General features: G+C 37.0%; 2 protein-coding genes and 1 pseudogene across 2 annotated transcripts; all 3 read left to right on the top strand.

The window, feature by feature from the left end:
• On the top strand, window positions 1,053–5,839 carry LOC18605881 (uncharacterized calcium-binding protein At1g02270). The gene is made up of 10 exons (XM_007039173.2): window positions 1,053–1,594; window positions 1,682–1,786; window positions 1,893–1,998; window positions 2,762–2,982; window positions 3,070–3,146; window positions 3,248–3,356; window positions 3,480–3,605; window positions 4,278–4,388; window positions 4,495–4,602; window positions 4,984–5,839. The coding sequence occupies exons 1-10, from the start codon at window positions 1,439–1,441 to the stop codon at window positions 5,200–5,202; spliced, it is 1,338 nt and encodes a 445-aa protein (XP_007039235.1). The 5' UTR covers window positions 1,053–1,438; the 3' UTR covers window positions 5,203–5,839.
• Window positions 7,361–10,242, top strand: LOC18605880 (NAC domain-containing protein 62). The gene is made up of 5 exons (XM_007039171.2): window positions 7,361–8,036; window positions 8,405–8,710; window positions 8,784–9,134; window positions 9,391–9,762; window positions 9,846–10,242. The coding sequence occupies exons 1-5, from the start codon at window positions 7,590–7,592 to the stop codon at window positions 10,098–10,100; spliced, it is 1,731 nt and encodes a 576-aa protein (XP_007039233.2). The 5' UTR covers window positions 7,361–7,589; the 3' UTR covers window positions 10,101–10,242.
• On the top strand, window positions 10,722–13,635 carry LOC18605879 (annotated as a pseudogene).

Here is a 19,070-nt window from a genome sequence, read left to right as displayed (position 1 = left end):
GAGTAATCAGTGTAAGCTACAGAACAAGTAGTGGACATGAAAAAAGTGATGGTAATCGAAATCAATTAATCCACCATCACTACTTTCGGCAGAAAGGGAAAGAACAAATTCTGTGGGCTCCTTGCACTGTACCTGAGTATATCCATCGAGCAGGGAAACCAAATTGCTGTGATTTTGTTTTTCAATCCCTACCGCCAGTGAAATGAACAAAAGAAAAAAAAAATTCAAAGATTTCGATGAGAAATTTTTATTAGCTGGATTGTAATTTGTTAATGCTACCAATTTTATAATTTTAAGAGATGTATCATATCTTAATTTATCGATTTTAGAGTGAAAATATATGATAAGAATAATTTATAAAGTTTTTTAATATTTTTCATTGGTGAGATAATGTTTTCTTATTGCTAATTAAGATTGACATTTTATGGTTTTAAAAGACGTATCACGTCTTAATTTATTGATTTTACTCTATAAACACATGATAAGAATAATTTATAAGGTATTTCATTTTTCTTCCTTGATGATAAGATAATGCTTTCTAACTACTAATTAAGGCTCAAATTTTAGAAACACAATATTCTAAATTTGATCCAATTTTGTGTTGAATTTTCTTTACCTACTTGCTAATTCTGCAAATTAGTTTGTTAGCTATTTTACTATGTTTGTAAAGATGTATTTGGTAAATTATACTTATAATATCTAATTCTATTTACACTTTCTACATACATAAAAAAGGGAAGAACATATGATAGATTAAAAAAAAAAAAACCAAAGATTGAATTTTGAGATATGAATGCATTCACACATGAGAATTTGGAATAAGAGGATATTTATAACAATGAGGTCATGCAAGAGGATTAGGAATGGGGCTAAAGGCATGCACGCGTTGCTTTTAAGCCACGATTTGGAAAGTGAAACGGAATTTTTGAAGTCAAGAACGAATTAGCATTTAGCAACATACGATATAGTAGAAATATATATAAGAAAAAAGATACTCCCCACTTAGTAGCATAAGGAATATAGAATAATATTATTGCATTAAAACCAACGGTATAAATAAAAGGCAAGGAGCAGAAGAGTCATATAAACGAACGATAACGACGAAAAGAAAGGGGGTAAATATGAGGTCGGGCATTGTTTTAGTTGAAAGCAGAGCAAGGAAAGGCGGTGGTGGTGGTGGTGGTGGTTTCATTTTCTGGGTGGCTTTGGTTTCCTAAGGGGAAAGGACACCGCCGCTACCCGCTTTTACTATTCCATTATTATAACTAGTATCATTTCCTTTTTCTTCTATTTGTACTTTTTCAATAACATTCCCCAACATCAATCGTCACCTAGCTCCGCTCAACTTCATATATTTAAAACCCGAAAGGACTCTGTTTTCTTCTTCTTCTTTTTATTGGTTAGTATTTGTTTTTTTGGTTTATCGTATTTATCGAATATGAGAAAGGATAGGAGAACAAAGACGAAGGGAAGGGTATCGAGGATTGGAAGCTATGCGATTGCCTCTTCAATGAGAGATCATCCTCACCAACCCTGCATTACCTGCACTACTTTTAACATCCTCGCTCCCATTTACAAACGCCTTTCTCATAAGGTTTCTTTCTTTTTTGTTTTCTTTTTCAATGATTCGACTACCCTTTTTTATTGATTGGTTTCGTTTTGCGTTTATGAATGGATTCAGGACCAGAACTGCCGTGAAAGCGATTACAGGGCATATTGGTTGGCCAGGAATCAACGGATATTGGATTCTTTGTTATACGAGAGATCTTCCATTATTTGTCTACAGGTTCCCATTTCAATTTCATACCATGTCTATATTATTATGTTATGATTATGAATCCGCAATCCCTTTTATTTCAACCCTTTTCTTTTTCATGATTTTGTTGATGTAGGAATTCTGGGTTGGGAATGAAGAGCTTGTTAATATGTATGAGAAGAGGCTAGGTGATGCTGGTTATCTTAATTTCAAGCTTGGACGTACCAACAACCGTGGTGATGGTACGTTTGACTCTCTATTCTCTTTTATCTTTTTAAAATTTTAATTGAGTAGGCTCTCTACGCGGCCGCCCGGCACATTATTCACCCACAGCCAAGTCACCAACCGTATAGGGCCTTGATTAGGATGGTGACAATCATATTTCTTTTTTTCCCACCTAACGTAGATCTGGTGGACGCATACAAGGATTAGAGAACGTGATAATTTGGACAAGCAAAAGTGGGTTTGGGGGTAGGGAAAAAAATGACCACTTCGAAATCCAATTAGATATATCGAAACGGTCGACAAGATACTTGGTGGTATCTTAGGAACACTATGCTTTCTGTCTCTAATGATGTTGACACAAAAATTTTCCCAACTAAAGAGAAAAGGAGAAAAATAAAAAAGGAAAAGAAGAAAGGGCATTTTTTTCAAGTTGAGAAAGGTACAAGTCTCATGAATTGGGTGTAGGGATGGGCCTTTTACACAAATGAAGCAGGTTGTGGTTGCTTTCTAATAACCTTTTTCTTTTTTCTTGAAATGGTCTTTAACTCTCTGTGGGCATTTGGAATTCCACTGTATTATGTGGACTACCCTAACAGGCATTGCTCATTTGTTCTGTGAGGGAGGAACTTTAAGATGTGGTGGGGTCTGGTCTTGCATGTTGACAGAAATTATTTAATGGTTACTTGTAGATTAAGCAATGAAGCAGTCCATTTTCTTCCATTCTAATTCTGTTGATTCCTTCTTGTCCTGACATAACCTTGTTTCTGTTGGAGACACCAGGTCTGTTGACTGCCGTGCATAAGGACTATTTTAGAGTTATTAACTACAGGGAATTGCTATTCAATGACTGTGGAGACCGTGTTGCGCAGTTGTTACATGTTGAGTTGGCGACCCCTGCTTCACAATACAGAAACAATGATACTTGCCAAGAAATCCTAATTGTGAATACCCATTTGCTTTTTCCTCACGATTCAAGTTTGTGCATAGTACGATTGCATCAGGTAAAAACAACCTTCAGTTCATATTAAAGCAGAAATTGTTCACTAAATTCTTTTTACTTATTTTGATAACTGTCGTATATTTGGCAGGTCTACAAAATCTTGCAGCATGTGGAATCTTATCAGAAGGAATACAAACTTAATCCTTTGCCAATTATACTTTGCGGGTGAGTACATAATTTGTTTTCTTTTAGTTTGGACTAAATACTGATATCTTACCGTCGTACAGCAATACTAATTTGTTTCTTTTCTTGCTCATTTCCCACAGTGACTGGAATGGAAGCAAGCGTGGGCACGTTTACAAGTTCCTTAGGTCCCAGGGCTTTGAATCGTCATATGATACCGCTCATCAGTACACCGATGCAGATGCACATAAGGTGAATATCTTTACGCTCCTACTAGGACCACATTAATGTCCCTATTCCTTTTGCAAATCTTTTTAGTCAAAGCTAATATAGATGCCTAGTAATTCGCTTATATCTTCCATATTTTAAAAACAGTGGGTTAGCCACCTCAATCATCGGGGAAATGTATGCGGTGTGGATTTTATATGGCTTCTCAATCCCAATAGATATCGTAAGCTGCTGAAAACAAGTTGGAGTGAAGCAGTCTTTGGCATGTTCAAGGTCAGAAGCTTCACATTGTTGTTCTATTTCCTTCTCCATCCCCCTGTTCACCTTCCTTATGACTATAGAGTTTAGGGTGATATTCTATTTTTTATTTGTAGATTTATAAGCTTTCAGTGACCAAAAAAAGAAAGTAACTAAGTTTAAAATGGGCATCATTATTCACTTGTAGAACTTATTTCATATACATCATCTCTATCAAACAACTGTTAATTGAAATGCTAATCACTCTTATCAATTTTGAAATTTGAACACTGATTTTGGGAGAAAGGATCAGAAGTGACCTTTATGCCTTGAGAATCTAAACACAGGACACCATGTCCTTGTTCAGGGGATGCTTTCATCCTCTACTCTCTTATTGAACTTACAGGAACTTTCAACTTGAAAGATAGTATAAGGTGACTAGAAAACTTGTTAATGTGCTTCCCTGACCTGTTTAATATTGTGAAATTTGATTTCTGCTCAAAATTTCTCATTCTTTGATTGGAGTTTTGTGGAGTTAGTAATTGCTCCCTGGTTGTTGTTCATTTTAAGCTGGAATACGAGAAAATCTGCCTGATTTCTGTGTCTTGTTTATTATCTCCATGAATCCTAGAGGAAAAGTGTACCTAGTCAAGGAAAGAAAACAGACTTCAGGAATACTTTTATCTTACAGTGGATATTCTTTTACAGAATCAACTAAGGAAAGCCTCACTGACAGAAGATGATGCATTTGCTTTTCTTAAGGCTGACAATGATGGGGATTACGTTACCTACCCAGGTTTTTGTGAAGCTCTTCGACAGGTATGGAACTTTCATTAAATTGGGATGTTAAACTTATTTCTGGTCATTTCATTATCTTGTTGCTTATATGAGGATAAAAATAGTCCAATGTTCCGTCTTTCTACAGCTTAATATAACTGGTCATCGCCATGGACTAAGTGTTGAAGAGACAAAGGACTTGTGGGTTCAAGCAGACATTGATGGAAACGGTGTTGTTGATTATAAAGAATTTCAGGTAACTCTTATGGAACTTTGTCTTAGGTGTTCGCTCTTATTGCATGAAAAGCACACTGGTGCTTCCATAATATTGGTAAAAAAATTTGAGGGTTTTGGCATTATGTCAGTGTTCCAGGGTATTTGATCTTCATAGTCTGTCTGATGAACCAAATAGGTTGCTTATGCCAATTATGTGTATGTCTCTGAGTCTCTGTAATTATATTCTTAATTCAGAGAGCTCTGCATAAATAATGTACCCAGTATTGAAAAACAACCACCGCTAGTTAGCTTATCTCCTAGAATTGTGTTTTTACACAGTGGTTTAACTCAAATTGCCGTTAAGTCCATTGGGCAGATTTATTATATCTAATGCAAATGCTGTGAAATAATGACTTTGCAGCAGCGAATCTGGAAACCTACATGGTCAGAACATAGAGACAGCAACGAATCCGTGGATGGTAAGGAGCAAGCTATTGGTTTTAGTGTGAAGAACGCAGTCCTATTCCCTCCAGAGGTGGAAAAAGGAAGGTGGCCTGATAATTATTCTCTCTCCGATCACGCACGACTTACAGTGGTGTTTTCACCAATAAGAATGCCATGTTCCCAGTTGACATCTTGATAAAATCTGAGATGCAACGTGACTTAGATGTAAATTCAGTAAGTGCACAGAAATGAAAGCTTAAATGAAGAAAGTGCAAAGGCACGGGCAGTTTATGCTGTTCATGCTTAAGATAGCCATCGGAGTGTTTCAGAGAGAGCTTGAAATCTTTGTGATGCAACTATTCTCCATGATTCCTGCAATACTTTTTTCATCATGCTCAAGAATATCAACTCTCTCACACTATCAAGTAGGGGACTCCTGTGCCGACCGTCTCAGCAACATGAATTTTAACGGCTTTCCCATCAATGGCCATTCTGTTGGCCATTGGCAGATTGGACAAGCTGTGCCATGTCTAACTCTTATTATGCTCCAGTTGTACCTCTGATTTCCCATTAAACAGGGAAACGGAAAAGAGAAAGGAACGAAAGTTTATATGTATAGTTTTCATTATTAAACCTAGGCAGGTAGCAATCACTCTTTTGTAGTACAGTGAGTACACCACTTTAGGACATATTGTTGTATATGGACTGCAACCAGGATGGATGTAAAGCAGATTTTTCTTTGTCGTGAAGAATAGAGCAGTAACAATTACCATTTGTGCAGTTATGTACCTTGGGGTTTCTTTTTTGCCTCTTAATGAGTTCTGTTTCCAAAATCCGGACTGAGGGAGGGCAAATTGTTATTTCATATAAGAATGGAGAACTGGCATTCACATTTGTAGGTTGACGAGGATGCTGTCTTCTCTTCTTAGTTTCCTGGTTACTGGAGCTGGCAAATGACATGGGCAGTAATCTAGAGTAGTCCAGACTATCATTGTGAAGCATGTAATCATGGAAACCTCCATATTACTAGGTAAGAAAGATAAAGTGGACATGTAGGTAGCCATATTGACTAGGAATCCATTATATTTGATGATTTGAGAACATTAACACAAACTCCAAGCCCTTTTTAGTTTTTTTTTTTTAATTTGAAAGGTGATGATGAAGAATCCAATGTATACTCCCCTTTCTATATTCTAGTGAGTAAAATCAAAAAAGGCAAAACGCAAAATAAACTTAATGGTGCTTGATGAGCTCCTATCCTAACTCTTTGTCTTTCCCAAAAAGAAAGGACAAAATTGTATTGAAACTCTAATGCACAGAGACAATTGTGAAGGTTTTAAAACTTTTTTGGGATTCCTTAGCCTCTTTCTTTGGAACAGATTTGAATGTCAATGTATGTATTATTGGAGTGCGCTGAGCTGGGAACCTTTGCATTAGTCTGTTAATTAGTTAACTTGAAGCTTTTGGGGTTCTTGGGGTTTAGAATATAATGGAATCATGAGAAAGCAAAGGGCCCACATTTTGGGTTTTGCTTTTCTGCAAAATGTGTGCCAACTTCCACGAAACACCTTTGGGTGTTCACACTTGACTCTGTTTTAGTGACAAAAGCCAAAAAGTGTTGAGTTTTTTTTTATGGGAAATCAGAGGTGGGAGTAAAAGAACAGAAATTTTAATATGCTTATTGATGATAGACCCTTTGCATCCAAATTGTTTTTCTTCCTTTTTTTTTGGTTTGAAATAAATAGAGTTTTAGCAAGAAACTTGTAATTGTACACTCGTATTAACACCTTTGTGTTCTAATTAATAAGTGGCAACAATAATAGTATCTAATAGGGGTATAATATTTATAAAAAAAAAAAAGGACAAGAACAATAGAGAGGGCCTAACCAGGTGGAGAATGTATTATGGAATACGACTCACGTCAATCCTTCTCGAAGCTCCAACCGCATTAAAGAATTAAGAAAACTAACGTTTAAAAACAAAATTGGAGGAAGTAGGTCCTATAAAAATAAAATAAAGTAAAGTTCGTAGTACCTTCACATGTTGCCACGTAATCATGTAGACCCCACGCTTTTGATTATGACACATCTTCCACATGTCAAAACCTGGTTCGCTGGCTTACTCAATTCTCCACTTGGCATCGGCGAATCCGCCCCTGAGCAGCTGGAAAATTACGCCCTTGGGACACTAGCAAGTAGCAACAACGAGGACAGAAAAGGAAATATGGGGTTGGAAAATGGCACAACGGTAAACGCACAGCACTAGCAGGGAAGGGGCGTACAAATCCTACGCGGAATATCCGACTGGAACGCGGGTAAATTGAAAATAAATGGCGATGACTTTCGGAGTTCCTTCCTAACCTTCATATCCTTGGAAGCCACAAAGGAAAGCTATGGGCCACCCTCCTTTCCCTTTAAACTCTTCTTAACCAACTCTTCCATTTACAAATCCCCCTTTGAATCTTCTCTTGCTCCTCTCCCTTTTTTCCTTTCCATCATTTTTAGGGTTATCCTTTTTTTTTTTTCTTCTAAAAATCTCCCAGACTATCCTTTTTTTTTTTGAAGGTTTGAACGAGATTTTAGCATGGCTGCTCTGTCACTGAATTCACTCCCAGTCGGATTCCGGTTCCGACCAACCGACGAGGAATTGATCGATTTTTACTTACGGTCGAAGATAAACGGGAATAGAACTGATGAGGTTGGAGTCATTCGTGAAATCGATGTTTGTAAATGGGAGCCGTGGGATTTGCCTGATTTGTCCGCTATAGCGACTCGTGACCCGGAGTGGTTTTTCTTTTGCCCACTCGACCGAAAGTACCCCAACGGCAACAGGCTCAACAGGGCTACCGAGGCTGGTTACTGGAAGGCTACGGGGAAGGATCGCAAGATTAAGTCTGGGTCCAGCTTGATCGGCATGAAGAAAACTCTGGTCTTTTACACCGGCCGGGCTCCTAGAGGAAAGCGAACCAACTGGGTTATGCACGAGTACCGTACTACCCTTGATGAACTTGATGGCACCAAGCCCGGACAGGTTCCTCCTTTCTTTTCTTACTTGTGTTTTGTTTGAATTTCAGTTTCTGTTTAGTTTGACCTTGTTATCATGATCATGGAAAATGAAGGTCAATTTTGTCATATCGATCGGGGAAATTAGTTGACATCGTGAATTCTTTGATATGGTAAATGTTTTAGTACAAGATTAGTTATGGGAGTCCTTTTGCATCAATTTCTGTTTATTAAGTTGTTTGATGGTTATGTGTTTGTACACAATTGCTAGGGTTTATGTATATGATCGGTGGGTCAATTGTGATGATGTGTTGAAGTAGTTGCTTGATTTACTAGTATTGATCATTTGATTATAGTTTTTCTCATATTCATTGTTTCCGCTTTCTACGTTTGCAGAATGCCTTTGTAATTTGTCGTCTATTCAAGAAAGACGATGAGACCATTGAAGATATAAATGGTGATGAAGTTGATCCTGCTCTATTGGCTTCTGCGGAAGACATGGAGTCTGAGTTAGTAGTGCCTCAAGACTCTCCTGTGGTGGAAGGGGAAGCTGAGAAACTTCCCGTGAGTAGTGAAACTTATCCTGTGGGTTTGCCAAATGAAGTGATTTTTAATGCAGTTGCACCCATATTAGAGTGCAACAGCAATGATTATAAAGCTTATGGTGTAACAGGTCAAGTGGCAGATATAGCACCTGCAGAGGTGAGAAAAAGAAACTGGATTTGAATTTATATTTTGCAATCATTGCTGTAGTACTTATGTTGTTCAATTTCAGGTGGATCCAATTGTAGAAGCCCTGAACCAGTTTTATGATCCCATGCCGGATTCACTGTACTGCAAACTCTTTTCTCCATTGCACTCACAGATTGAAGCAGAGCAGGCACCTTGGATGTTTAATCATGTTGGGAACAGTTTCAGTGGGGTGGTGATTGAGCATGGCACAAATGAAAATGATGCTGATATTTCTGACTTCTTAAATGATATCCTAAAAAATCCAGATGAATGCTGCAGTGATGACTCTGGCAGTCAGAAGAATTCAACTATTGAAAGTGAGACCCCTAGGGCCATGGCCATTGGTAAGGATGGATCAGGTAGCGAATCAGATGCCGAAGTGGCCCAAGTTCTGGTGAGTAGAAGCTAGCTGGTTACACATTGTTTATCATATACTTTTGTTAGTTTTCTCATTGAGCATTGTAGTTCGTCAAGATGCATTCAAATGTTATTGCTCATGATGCTCTCATGATCATGGTATGATGTGCATGTGCCAATGCATTTATATGTACATAACTGATTTTCATATTTGCATCTTCAGGCATTAGGTCCATTTTTTCCTTAAAAATGTAAATTTCATTTCTATAAACAAGAATTTTCCTTTGAAACAGCTGGGGACAGAAACTGCCAACAGAGGAGGGGCTCCTTTAGAGATTAAAGCAACTGCACAAGATTGCACAATTCTAAACCCCAAGCAGGACGTTAACTTTTCTGGCACAGGGCCATTCTTTAATGTGTTGAATAGTAATGGAGAATTGAGCAATACAACTTGTAATGTTGATAATGCTATCACTGGAATCAGGATTAGATCTCGCACTGCTCGAAGTCAACTGGACACTGAGAACTCTATGAAACAGGGTAATGCACCGAGAAGAATACGTCTGCAGTGTCAATTTCAAGTTGGCCCACTTTACTGTGGCAATGCCATGAATGACTGGAGTAGTGAAGAGAAAGAAGATAATTCAAAACCAGTTTTTAAAGAGGTGAGAAGTTTGTAACTGATGCTTGTATAAAAACACTACCACATCAAGATATAGATTGGATCTTATTAAGTTGTCTTTTGCAGGAGGTAAAAGTTGTGGAAGAGGATATCACTGTTGGTGGCACCATGGATGAACCCCAGGAAATATCCCTTTCTGGGTCAAGCAAAAACAGTGTTTTGAGGTCAAAGAGCATTGTTTCAGTTTGCAAAGAGATTCAATCTCGTTGCTTAAAGAAGTTTTCAGCTCGTAGCTCACATAAACGATTTGCTGTTATTTTTCGGGTAGCTGTGATGTCAATCTTGTTTATAATTTTGGTTAGCTCATTGAATGTCTTGTAATTTGAAGCTCCTTATTTCCTTGTGTACAGTTGACTCACTTCACTTTGAGGCCCTGCAGTAGTTAGGGCTGCGGCAATGATTTTGTTTGAGTACTAACATTTGTGTATGACTAATATATCTATTTAGTGCAATATTCATGGCATCTGTCTGTCTGTCTGTCTCTCTCTCTCTCTATATATATATATATATATATGTATATGATTATCAATCATCAGAATGACCTACAAACGGTCATATACGCAAGAACCTTTGTAGAGAAATCGAAGGGTCAATCGATCATCAGTACGCTCAATGGAAGAGCTTCCGTGAAGCAATATGCAAAAATCGCTTAGTAGCAGTTGTATGTGGATGTATATGTATGTATAGTTGGTAATTAACTATAAAAGCATAATCATAATCCAAACTGCATTTTGTCTGTAGAGAGGAAACCAAAACTAGATATGGCGTGAGTGAGGCTCGAACTCTCGACCTCAGGATCACTCTTTCAGCTATGAGACCTACGCGCTAGCCAACTGCGCCACCACCTCTGAATGAAATTTAAACAAAAGTCAAATTTAAAAGATTTTTTTCTGTCAAAATGAACGATAATTTGAAATAACATTTGTTCGATTTTTTCATTTAATGACTAATGAGTGTGCAAAGGCTACAACCGACAACTAAGATGGGTCACTAACTTTGATCTGCCATGTTTTGCTCTCTATGCTTTTCTCCGTTACTTACCTCTCGGCAAAACATGGCAGACATGACCAAGATTACGGAGATAAACTCTTGAGTTCAGCCCAGCAAGAGAAAGATTGGTTAGTTTCCATCAAGAGTCAAATCCATGAAAACCCCGAACTCCGCTCCCAAGAATTCAACACCAGTGCTCTTATCCGCAAACAACTCGATCAACTTGGTGTCCCTTCCGGTTGCCAGGACCGGTATTGTCGCCCATATTGGCTCTGGTTCTAAACCCGTTGTTGCTCTTCAAGCTGACATGGACGCTCTTCCCATTCAGGTGATCCTAAAATTAGCAACCCTTTTCTTCTTTTTACCATATTCATGTGATCATCACAAATGTATTTCTTTTGTTGCGTTAATGATTCTATAGGAGCTCGTGGAATGGGAGCATAAGGGCAAAATAGATGGCAAAATGCATGCATGTGGGTACGATGCATACACTACCATGCTCCTTGGTGCTGCCAAGTTGCTTAATCAACGCAAAAATAGCCTTAAGGTTCGCTTTGATTTCCAATCTTCATAACTGTTAATCTCTACTGGCTGGATGTGTAGTTGAATTAGTTATCTTTTCATGATTAAAAAGAAAAGCTTAACTCATTGGGTATAGATTGGCATCCCAAAAATGGGAAATTACCGGCGGCCAGGAAGATAACCATTAATTGAAGGTAGGTTTGGGTGATTCTTTACAAGCATCACATGCGGCTTAATGATACTTGTCTAGCTTCCTGAACTACACTTTAGATTAGAGGCAGGAAGTATAAAAGAATTTGTTTAATTTTGTCTATTTACAAAAGGGTATATAATACAAGTTCTATTTGTTAAAGTTTGGGATAAGGTTCAAATATATCACTCTACTTTGGGTGATGGATCAAATTTACCACTCATTTTTGAATGAGTGCAATTTCATCATTATGCTTTGTAATTTGGTTAAAGAATAGTTAAAAATTAATGGTGAAAAAATATTCCCTTAGAGAATAAAGGAATACTCTACAAAATATTCTTAATTTGACTATTTTGAACCAAATTAGCAAGTACAATGATAAAATTGCAATTTGTTAAAAAATGAGTGGTAAATTTGATCCATTTCCTTAAGTACAGTGATAAATTTGGACTTTATCCTTTAAATTTTAAAACTTACTTTAAGTGGAATGATTTCTCTTTTATATGCCATTGAAGGGAACTGTCAGACTACTTTTTCAACCTGCAGAAGAGACAAGTGCTGATGCGTCTCAAATGATAAGGGATGGTGTTGAAGCAATATTTGGAATGCACATTGATTGCACAATTCCCACAAGAAGCATAGCATTGGTTTCAGGGCCATTGTTAGTTGTTGTAAGCTTCTTTGAAGCGAAAATAGGAGTTGGTGGGCGTGCTGCAAAGCCCCATTATTCCATAGATCCAATACTTGCTGCATCCTTTGTAATTTTGGCATTGCAACAACTAATCTCTCGAGAAGTTGATCCACTCCATAGTCTAGTATGTTCCAATTTTTCTATCTAGGTGTTCATGTGAACTTCTGGTCTCGATCTTGCTATAAATGCATGAAACTTTATGGACCAAGCTGCTTGATAACTTTGAAAATAACTAGATACAAATTCCTTGGATTTACTCAATTTAAAGCCTTCAACATGATTTGTATCTGATCTGAGAGTTCCACCATCTCAACAATTGTAAAATTTACTCCTTCAGTGCTTCATTTTATGCAAAACAACTCTTGTTTTTTTTGGTCAAAAAGAATACATTGCCAAAAAGTAGTGGCAAAGTGTGTTTCTCATTTGTAGTAACTTGTAGAGGAATGTTTCATGCCTATTTGACAAATTTGATATCTATCATTGGTTTGGATAGTAAATAATGCATATATAGTAACTAAAGTACATTAAGCATCCAATGCAACTTAATGCTGATGCTTTACTTTTTGCTCTAAGGTGTTGTTTGTTACCTGTATCAGAGGTGGGTTTACATTCAATGTAATTCCATCATATGTTGAATTTGGGGACACTATGAGGAGTCTCACCATTGAAGGCTTGCATAAACTCCAACAAAGGTTCAAAGAAGTATACAACAATACTCAACCTTTTTAATTTTGGTTCTGATAAACAATACCATAATGAATCATAATTTTGCAACAAAAACCAGTTAAGAAAATCCTTACATGTCCACTGTTCTTAGGTTTTTTTGCCCTTTGCAACATTTTACTAACATATCACATATATTTTATTCTCTTTGTAAAGTAGATGATTTTTCCCAACCCTTTGATTTTATCCTTCTTCCTGCTCTTTTACTCAAGCATTTCATAGATCATTCTCTTTTCCCTATTTCTTTTTAAAGGAGACTTTACATATTTGTTAGTTCTACTTTTTCCTTTTTTTTTCCTTGCTGTGATGTTATCCCCTGAACCATATATCTGAAATAAAGATCTAACTTCCTTGTTCTCATTGTTCCAAGTCTGTCGTTTTTTGTCTACAAAGAGCGCTCCCTGCTAGCATATTGTATAGGTGTTCTGGGAATTATTATTGTAGTTTGGTGCTTTGTTGAGAACATCGTTTTCTAATATCGTGGCCACTTTCAGGTTTTATTACATTTTCGATCTAATTTCCTAATTTCTTGGCTGACTGCCCATTCGGTTGTTTTATTAAACAAAGTGAAAGATATTAGTTTGCATTCATGCTTAGTCTTGCTTATATAATCCTGACTTGTTGTAGGTTATAAAAGGATAAGCAGCCTTACACAGATGTAATGCTTATATAGGCATGAAAAAAAAAAAGATTACCCAACTTATGATGCTGTTGTGAATCATAATAGCTTGCATCAATAAGTTCAGAAGATTGGTGGGCTTTTGCTTGACCTTGAGAATGTCAAGGTGGGCTACAAGGGTATGTGTCACGAACTATACTTCTTCATTTAAATATGTGATAGTTTGTGTGACGCTTGAGTAAATACTTCCATGCAAGTCAGTCAATAACTCATTTATATCTTTACTAATGAGACAGTCTAATAATTCGTCAACTGCTCATCTCTTATAAAGAGTTTACGAGAGTTTACAAGTATTTCACTAATAGCCATTATAATGCTTGAGATCGGGACATCTCTTTAAAGACTTAACAAGAATTTTTACAAATGTAACCAAATGCCATTACAATGTTTGACAAGGGGAACATCTCTCTTAGAAGCATAAAAGACTTAAACTCTTAGGAAATTCTACCCTGTCATAGCCCTATACAAGGTTGGCTCATGACATCCTCATTCACTCAATTTGTCGACGTCTTTGTTAACTGGTTGGCTTGAAATTCTTCAATCTTTTGCTTGAAGGCTTGTAAGTCGACTTCTTTCTTCTAAGTGATTTCATATGGCCCCAAACCTTCCCATTTCACTAGATACTCCTGTGTTGGTCATCTATTGATTATCGTCGTCCTATCTGTTAGAATTTTCTCTATTCTGCGCTATGATAATGGCTTGGTGCTGATGGCGGCTCTAGTGGCTTGACTCTTACTTGCATCTGTTGGATCTACATGAAACGGCTTCAGGTTGCTTACGTGAAACACAGGGTGTACCTTTATCCTCTTGGACGGATTAATCTTGTAGGAAATCTTCCTCATTTTTGTAATAATCGATACTGGATTTTCATACTTTCGCACTAGTCTTCAATCTCTTTTCCTTAGGAATCGGAGTTGTTCGGGTACCAACTTCACTAACACCAGGTCTCCCACTTTAAAGTGTTGCTCTCTTCTACCTTTATCTGCCCACTATTTCATGCGACTAGAGGCTTTCTCTAAGTAAGCTCTGACGATTTTAGTGTTTTGTCTCCATTCCTTAGCAAAGTTGAATGCTCGAGGATTCTTTCTGCTATATGACTTTATTGAGGTATAGGAAAGTCTAGGCTGTTATCTAATGACGACTTCGAAAGGGGTTTTATTAATGGTTGAGCTTTTTTGCGAATTGAAACATAGTTGAGCCACGACTAACAGGTTGGGCCAATTCTTCTAATTCGTTTGTACAAAATGTTGTAGATATTCTTTTAGTAACTCATTGAAGCGTTTTATCTGGCTATCTGTTTGTGGGTGATAATTAAAATATATGTTGAGTTTTGACCTCAATAGCTTGAAAAACTCTTGTTAGAAGAACCTGATAAACCTTAGATCCCTAGCATTGATAATACTCTTAGAAACACCCCAATATTTTACCACATGTTTAAAAATCGTACGAGCTGTTCTTTTTGCAAAACCAAACTTTTGCATCGAGATGAACGTTGCGTACTTTGAGAAACAATCTACCATTACTAGGATCGCTGTTGTATCTCTTACTCTGGGAAGCCCTACTATGAAGTCTAGAGAAATACTTTCCCATGGTTTGGTCGATACTTGTAAAAGTTCGATCATTCTTGCATGTCTTTGTCTGTGTACTTTGTCTTGTTGGCAAATGAGGCATGTGTTAGTATAGTCCATCATATCCTGCCGCATATGAGGTGAATAGTATTTTGTTTTAGTAGTGCAATGGTTTGTTGCCAGCCTGGATGCCTTGTCGAAAGGGTGTCGTGACATTCTCGCATCAACTTTTACCTTAACTCTCTCACTTTTTGAATAAATATGCGTGGTCCTTTTATTAGTAAGAGTCCATTATTCATCCAAAAGTATTTCAACTTTTCACTCTCCACCAATTTTATAATGGCGATTGCTTGGGGATCTTGATTTAAGTTTTCTTCAATCAAATTATGGATATTTATCGTCACTTTATTGGTTATCATTGGCGCAATCACTTTAAGAGCCGCGAATTTGGCCTTCCTGTTGAAGGCATTTGTCGCACGGTTCACCTTCCCAACCTTATGCTTGAAGGAGAAATCAAACTTAACTAGGAACTCTTGCCATTTTCCCTACTTGCCTGTAAGTTTTGATTGGGTAAGGAAGTCACTTACGACGGTGTCATTGGTCTTAATTATGAATTGTGATCCTAGCAAGTAGTGTCGCTAAGCTTATAAACAATGAATCACTGCTAGTAATTTTTTTTCCTGTCCTGTGAATCTTCTCTAAACATTATTCAACTTATGACTTGCAAATGCAACCGAGTGTCTTTCTTATAACAACACTCCTTCAAGGGTAAAATTCGATGCATTTGTATCTACCTCAAAGGGCTTTTCAATATTGGGGAGTGCTAAAACAAGTCTATCATCATCGTATCTTTTAGGCTTTCGAAAGCTCCTTGGCACTGTGACGTCCAACTCTACTTCTGTCTTTTTTTCAATAAATCTGTAAATACCACTGCCTTTTATGAATAACATTTCATGAATCATTGATAATAATTTTCTAGCCTTAAGAACAAACGAAGCTCAGTTGTATTCTTAGGAGTGGCTTATTCTTTGATAGCCTTCACCTTCTGTATTTCCATCTGAATGTGCCCTTGTTCAATTATGTGGCCAAAGAATTGAATCTGGGTTTGCGCAAATGCACATTTCTCTTTTTTCACATACAATTGGTTGTCACGTAACTTTTGAAAAACTTGCCGCAAGTGCTTTTAATGCTCCTTTAAGGTTGAACTGTACTCCACGATATCGTACAAGTAAATTACCACGAACTTGTTCAGATAGTCATGAAAAGCCTCATTCATTAACGTGCAAAAAATGGCAAGAGCATTGGTTAATCCAAAAGGCTTAACAAGAAAATCAAATGCACCATACCGCGTCACACAAATGGTTTTCGATTCATTTCCCTTGATAACTCTTACTTGATAGTAGTTCGATCTCAAATATAATTTGGAGAAGTACTTTGCATGACTCAGCTAGTCAAAGAGGTCTGCGATAACAGATGTTTATTCTTGATTGTGACATTGTTCAGCGCCGGGTAATCCACGCACAATCTTAAATTCTCATTTTGCTTTTTTTGAAAAAGTAATAGGGCCTTAAATGGTGCCTTAGATGGTTGAATGAATCTGGTTTGAATCAGCTTGTCTAATTGCTTCCTTAGCTTTGCTAACTTTAGATGAGCCATCTTTTATGGCCTTTTTGCATGCGACTTAACCCTTGAGAGTAATTCTATCTCATGATTTATAGCTTGGCGAGGTGGTGGAACCTTAGGTAGTTACTTTGGCATCTCATCTTGAATTTTTTCCAAAACTAGTTGCACTCCCTCGAGTATTGGATTTGTATTATCTCTACCATTGTAGATGGGCATAGCCACATAGAAAGAGTATCTTTTCTTGATCTTTTTCTTGAACTAGATAGTTGATATAATCTTCTTCTCACTCTTGGGTAGTATTGTAGCTAGTACCACACATGGTTGTTCCCCGAAGAACATTAGACATTTTACAATAAAGAAAAGGATGGCTTATGCTTTCGTCATAAAATCTAAGCCCAAGACAAAATCAAAGTCATCTATGGTAGCTACTGTCATGTTCACCTTTTTTTCTCAAGAGCAAATCTTAACTTTTACATCTTTTGAGTTCCCCATAATAGCTAAAGCTGGTGAGTTAATTGCTTTTATTTGCCCAAAGTCTTTCTTAATTTTAAGATTGCATCCCTTTACCGCTCCTAGGGTGATGAAAGTGTCTAAGGCCCCTATGTCAATCATGGTTTTAGTTTTTTTTTTTCTTATTCAATAACACTTCTACATACATTAGACCTTGTTGGGGCTCTTTTTCCATCTTGTCTAATTGTGCCTGTGAGACGTTAAGAAAACGAATGGAACCTATTCTTACCGTCTCTTCCTTTGCTTCTTCGATTATAGTGTGAGGTGGTGGTGTCTCAACATTGGCAGTGCATATCACACTGAGAGTTGCTCGGTGAGGATAATCAGCAACTCGATGTGGTTTTTTGCATAGAAAACAAGATGTCGGAGGTCGTGGCTTAAAGTTTCACGACTTGTTTATTCTCGATTAGGGTGAGTCTCTAATAGGTGGTCTCTTATTACCTTCCTTACTCGAGGGTTTGCTAACTCTCAAAAATTTTACCCTACTGTTTGAGCTAGAGTTGTTGGTCTTGGATGGAGGCTTATTCTTTTTGTTGGAGTTTTTACTATAACTAGTCAAGCCCTCGACAATCGCCATCGTTGAAGTCACATCTCGTATCTTCTATCGCTATAACTCCCTTCTTTTTCTTCCAATAGAACTTCTCCTTAGTATTTGTCACTGGCATTAGTTTGGAAGATTTTTTTGCCATCAAAAAGGATTTTAAAAGGAGCTAAATCCTATAGTTTTGATTTAAATTCTTCGACGGCTTTGGTTAGGGAGGATTCCTAACTCGGAGGATTTTTCTGTAGCATTTTTCTCAAAGGATTAGTATATTTTGAAAGTTTTGAGACAAAATCTCTGATATAGTTGACGTTGTCGAGAAATTGTTGAACTTGTTTTTGTGAGGTCTTGATCTAGAAATTTGAGCAATTCTTGTGAAATGTGAGGATTTGGCTGGTATTTCTGTTGGTTGATATGCATTCCAAGGAAATCAACTTCAGACATTAATATCTGTATTTTTTTTTTGAAAGCATAACCTCATATTTTAATATCAATTCTATAAATTGTTGAAAGAGTTGAACCTGGGCTTCTTCATCTGGGTTGAATAAGAGAATATCATCTATATAAATAAGGACCCAATCCATGATAGGTTGGAAAATTTTTATTGTGACCTTTTGAAATAGCGATGGAGCTGTTTTAAGCCCAAATGGTAGAACGGTTTATTATTAATGATGATTGGGTATGCAAAAACCTATGTTTAGTCTATCTTTAGGACAAATAATTGCTAGAATCCTGCCTTGAGGTTAAATTTTGAGAAGATTCTTGCATGAGCAAGAGTTAAGAAGATTGAGCTTTTGTTAGGTACAGAAAAATTATCATCAAGGAGAAAATGATTGAGGGGCTAGTAATTGATAACTAATCTTAGTTTGCCCCTAACTTGTTCTACTATCTTGTGGACATAAAAAGCTTGGCATGCCCATTGGCAGTTCAAAGGCTCAATTAAGCCTTGCTATAGCAATTCTTTGCATTCTTCTTCAATTAACTTTTGATGGTCTAGATACATATTTGAATGACTCGCTTTGGTGGGGTTAATATCTTCATTAAGCTTGAATGGTAGCTGAAGGAAAAGTTCTAAGTTCTTCCATAAAGGATTGTTGTATTTGAGATGAAACTCTAAGTGAGAATTAGCACATGTTTTTTCCTTAAGTAGCTCGATTATCATTTGGCCTTGTTCATTTGGTTGTTGAAGAAAATATAACTTTGAGATTTGTACAAATGGTTTGAAAAAGTATTTGCACTTGATCCCATCTAGTA

This window comes from Theobroma cacao, chromosome 3 (assembly GCF_000208745.1).
Source record: "Theobroma cacao cultivar B97-61/B2 chromosome 3, Criollo_cocoa_genome_V2, whole genome shotgun sequence".
In the NCBI taxonomy this organism is placed as follows: Eukaryota; Viridiplantae; Streptophyta; class Magnoliopsida; order Malvales; family Malvaceae; genus Theobroma; species Theobroma cacao.
This window is presented reverse-complemented; position numbering and strand designations above follow the sequence as displayed.